Source organism: Lactuca sativa, chromosome 9 (genome assembly GCF_002870075.4).
Source record: "Lactuca sativa cultivar Salinas chromosome 9, Lsat_Salinas_v11, whole genome shotgun sequence".
Taxonomy (NCBI): domain Eukaryota; kingdom Viridiplantae; phylum Streptophyta; class Magnoliopsida; order Asterales; family Asteraceae; genus Lactuca; species Lactuca sativa.
In genome coordinates, this window is record NC_056631.2 from 17,655,574 (window position 1) to 17,659,067 (window position 3,494).

At 32.5% G+C, this 3,494-nt stretch overlaps 1 protein-coding gene across 1 annotated transcript; it reads left to right on the forward strand.

The window, feature by feature from the left end:
* Positions 1-426: 426 nt before the first annotated feature.
* On the forward strand, positions 427-3,090 carry LOC111903931 (ribonuclease 2). Its single transcript, XM_023899696.3, has 9 exons — positions 427-795; positions 1,121-1,149; positions 1,426-1,499; positions 1,581-1,682; positions 1,804-1,807; positions 2,044-2,135; positions 2,219-2,380; positions 2,661-2,727; positions 2,823-3,090. The coding sequence occupies exons 1-9, from the start codon at positions 569-571 to the stop codon at positions 2,879-2,881; spliced, it is 816 nt and encodes a 271-aa protein (XP_023755464.1). The 5' UTR covers positions 427-568; the 3' UTR covers positions 2,882-3,090.
* Positions 3,091-3,494: the final 404 nt, after the last annotated feature.

The following is a 3,494-nucleotide window of genomic DNA, read 5'->3' on the forward strand; positions in this document are numbered from 1 at the left end:
ATATAAAATCATATCCTAATAACATTATTATATTTATTTTGTTTAACAAATTAATTCATAATTACTTACAATCGACAATATCTTAGTTTTTTTTTACATTTTTTTTTATCTATATAGAAATTTTAAATATACGGACCGTTGGTTTCTACGGACTATAACCTAGTTGATAAGTAGATAAATAGTTTTAGAAATAGATAAATAAATTTTAAAAAATATGATATACATTTTAATTAAAAAAAATAAATAGAATAGATTAAATGTGTTCGCTAGGGAAATTGACTACATTGATAACGAGAAAAAGATTTTTCCAGTGATTAAAATATCAGATTTCGAATGCATCAACACTTGTACGTCAAATGCATCTACGCATCAGTCCTTGTACAAAAGATAGATAACCCAACTAAACCCAAAAAACCAGTTGAAGTAACGTGACGCATCAAAACGAATCTTTATTTGATTTCATCGGAATAAACTTTTTTTCGTACTGTGTACAATATAACTACCAACGACTGTCTTCATCCTCTTCAGCTAGAATAGATTACCACAAAAATTAGGTCAAACGACAACTATGGCTTCACTTTCGATCGCCATGGTTCTTCAATTACTTTTGTTCGTCGCAGCGCTCTACGCCGTCGAAGTCAACGGATATAGTGGTGGTAACGGAGGAGCAGTAGAATTAGTATCGACAGTAGCTGAACAAAGGGAGTTTGATTACTACGCGTTGGCTGTCCAATGGCCTCCAACTTACTGTTCGAAATCCACTAAATGCTGTACTCAAAGCGCTTGTTGCCGAGGGTAAGTAATTAATCAACTATTCTTTCATCTACTATCAGTCGATTGAAAAAGAAAAATTATAAAGAAAGAACAACGGTTTGACTTTCAAAAGAATGGTTATTTTTTAATGTTTGGTACTGTTGAAAATTCGAAAATTTTGGTTCTTTATAATGTATGAATATGATCTTATTTATACGGGTTCAATTGTTGTAGGAACCGGGAAACTTTTTCTGATTAAGATACATTTTTCCCTTTTCTATTGATTTTCACAAAAATCGCCTTCTGAATTTGAGAACCATGGAGATAAAAAAAACTTACTCCATACTACTTTCATATGTTTTTGCAGATCAAATTCTCCATCAGTATTCACAATCCGTAAGTTCTCTATACACTACTAAAGTCAGAATATAGCTTCACCCTCTTCCTTAATTGTTGTTGTTGGGTTGTAAGAGTCAAGCACATACATGTTGATTACTTGGGTTATGGCAGGATGTAGTAAAAGTTCTTTCCCATATCTCTTGAAAGTTGAAACCCCAACCCCCCCCCCCCCCCCCCCCCCCCCCTCCCCCCTCTTTTGTGCTAGACTCTATAATTTTCTATATACAATGAACAATGAGTAATCCTGTACCTGATTAATGTCTTATCCTGCAGATGGACTATGGCCAGATTACAATGATGGATCATGGCCATCATGCTGCTCAGGTCCTGCTTTTAATGAAACAGAGGTATTCTAACTGTTTACTTAAAGTATTAAAATAATACTATAACTTCATCTCACTATGTATTGTTGTTGTTCCTATCTGTAGATTTCAACGTTGCGTGGTGTTTTGGAGAGATATTGGCCAACACTAAGTTGCAGTAAATCATCAACATGCCATAACAAAAAAGGACTTTTTTGGGCTCATGAGGTGGATTTTAATTATCATCTTGTTCATTTTCACCAATTGATCATATTACAAAAACTAGAAACTAACTAAAATTCCCATGTTTTCCTGTCATGCTCATTCAATGGGGTCTTGTTGATTTCAGTGGGGTAAGCATCTTTCTTCCTGCTGCACTACTTTAAAAAATATACACTCAAAGACAAAAAAAATAATTTGCTAACTAGAAATCAATTAATCCAAGCTTAATCTATAAATCTAGTTTCATCCATATGTCAGCTTTTTGTGGCATGATTGTCATCGATTTAACTGTTCTAAAGTTGAGAAATGACATTATGTTACTCTTTTTCTTTTTCCTAATGGTTTACTGGATGAACTTTATTTGCAGAGAAACATGGTACCTGTTCCTCTCCAGTTACAGGACAGGAATATAACTATTTCTTGACAACCATTAATTTGTATTTTACATACAATGTCACAGTAAGTTTTTAAGGGAAATTAATGCATTGAAATTGGTAGATGTTAATATAATAAAACAAGTTTTGTTTTTTTGTGGTTTTCAGGAAGTTCTTTTTGAAGCTGGATATGTGCCTTCAAATTCAGAGAAGTATCCTGCAGGTGGCATCACTTCTGCCATTGAAAATGCTTTCCATACAACCCCACAATTGATCTGCACAAAAGGTGCTTTGGAGGAAGTCCGTTTATGTTTAACCAAGGATTTCAAGGTTTGTCGCTTTTTTCCATTTGATGCATTTTTTTTTATATATAAAAGTTAACTTTCATCAATTTGCTTATTATAGCATCATACTTTTGTTTCTTCTTATTACAACAATATTCTAATTAGAACAAACAAATTTGGAAAGTATAATGCTAGAATTGGATGGATTTCTCAAAGTATATTGTGTCTTAATAAATAACTAAATAATATAATTACAATGTTGTAACTTGTAATAGAAAGAACTAAAAAAGTAGATTGTTGATTTTGATTTACTTGAATTGTTGCAGTTCCGAGACTGTGTAACAGGAAGTGATTGTCCTGAATATGTCAGCCTACCGGAATTCGCTTTCTCAGGTCTGCCTTTTGGTTATTTTGGTAATTTTACCTCCATTTTTATTATTTTCACTTTTTTTTTTATTTAATCCTGCCTTTTGGTTTTCAACTTGTAGATGATCTAAATGGCACCAAGATTGCAGATCAATCATTTACTGGCCATGAATCCTTCTGAATTATGTGCCCGATGATGATGTTTATTTTACAGTCGTAGAATACCATTTTTATTTATGAATAAGTCAAGACAAACGTGATACCATTTCCACTGTATCTTTAAAACATTATGACTTCGACATTTTAGGGTATTTACTTTTATTATAGTACCCCCATTAATGTACTGAACAGAAAATTTGATCGAAAATGAAGATACATTGATTCAAATAATTACCATATTATTGAGGGGTCGATAATGATTGATAGATACTGTTTGCAGTTTTTTAAAATAGACATAAAAGATTTAATGAAAATCATAATGTTCGATATCATTTTCATTTTACTATTTTATCTGGTTAGAATTTTGATGTGTCGTTTTGGTTATTGGCATGACCCCATGTCAGTATCACATGATCCCATGTGAGCACCTTAAAATGAAATAGCGTTTGGAAAGTGGTCTAGAGGGTGTTTGGGATTTGTTTATTTGAAGTGCTTATTAATTTGTTGCGTTATGACATCGGTAGTGAAGAGTTTTAAGTGTTTGGAAGGAAAATTTCATAAGCACTTATTGACTTATTTAAGGAGTCTTGGATGCTTTATTTCCTCATTACACATATAAGCATCATTTGCCTGGT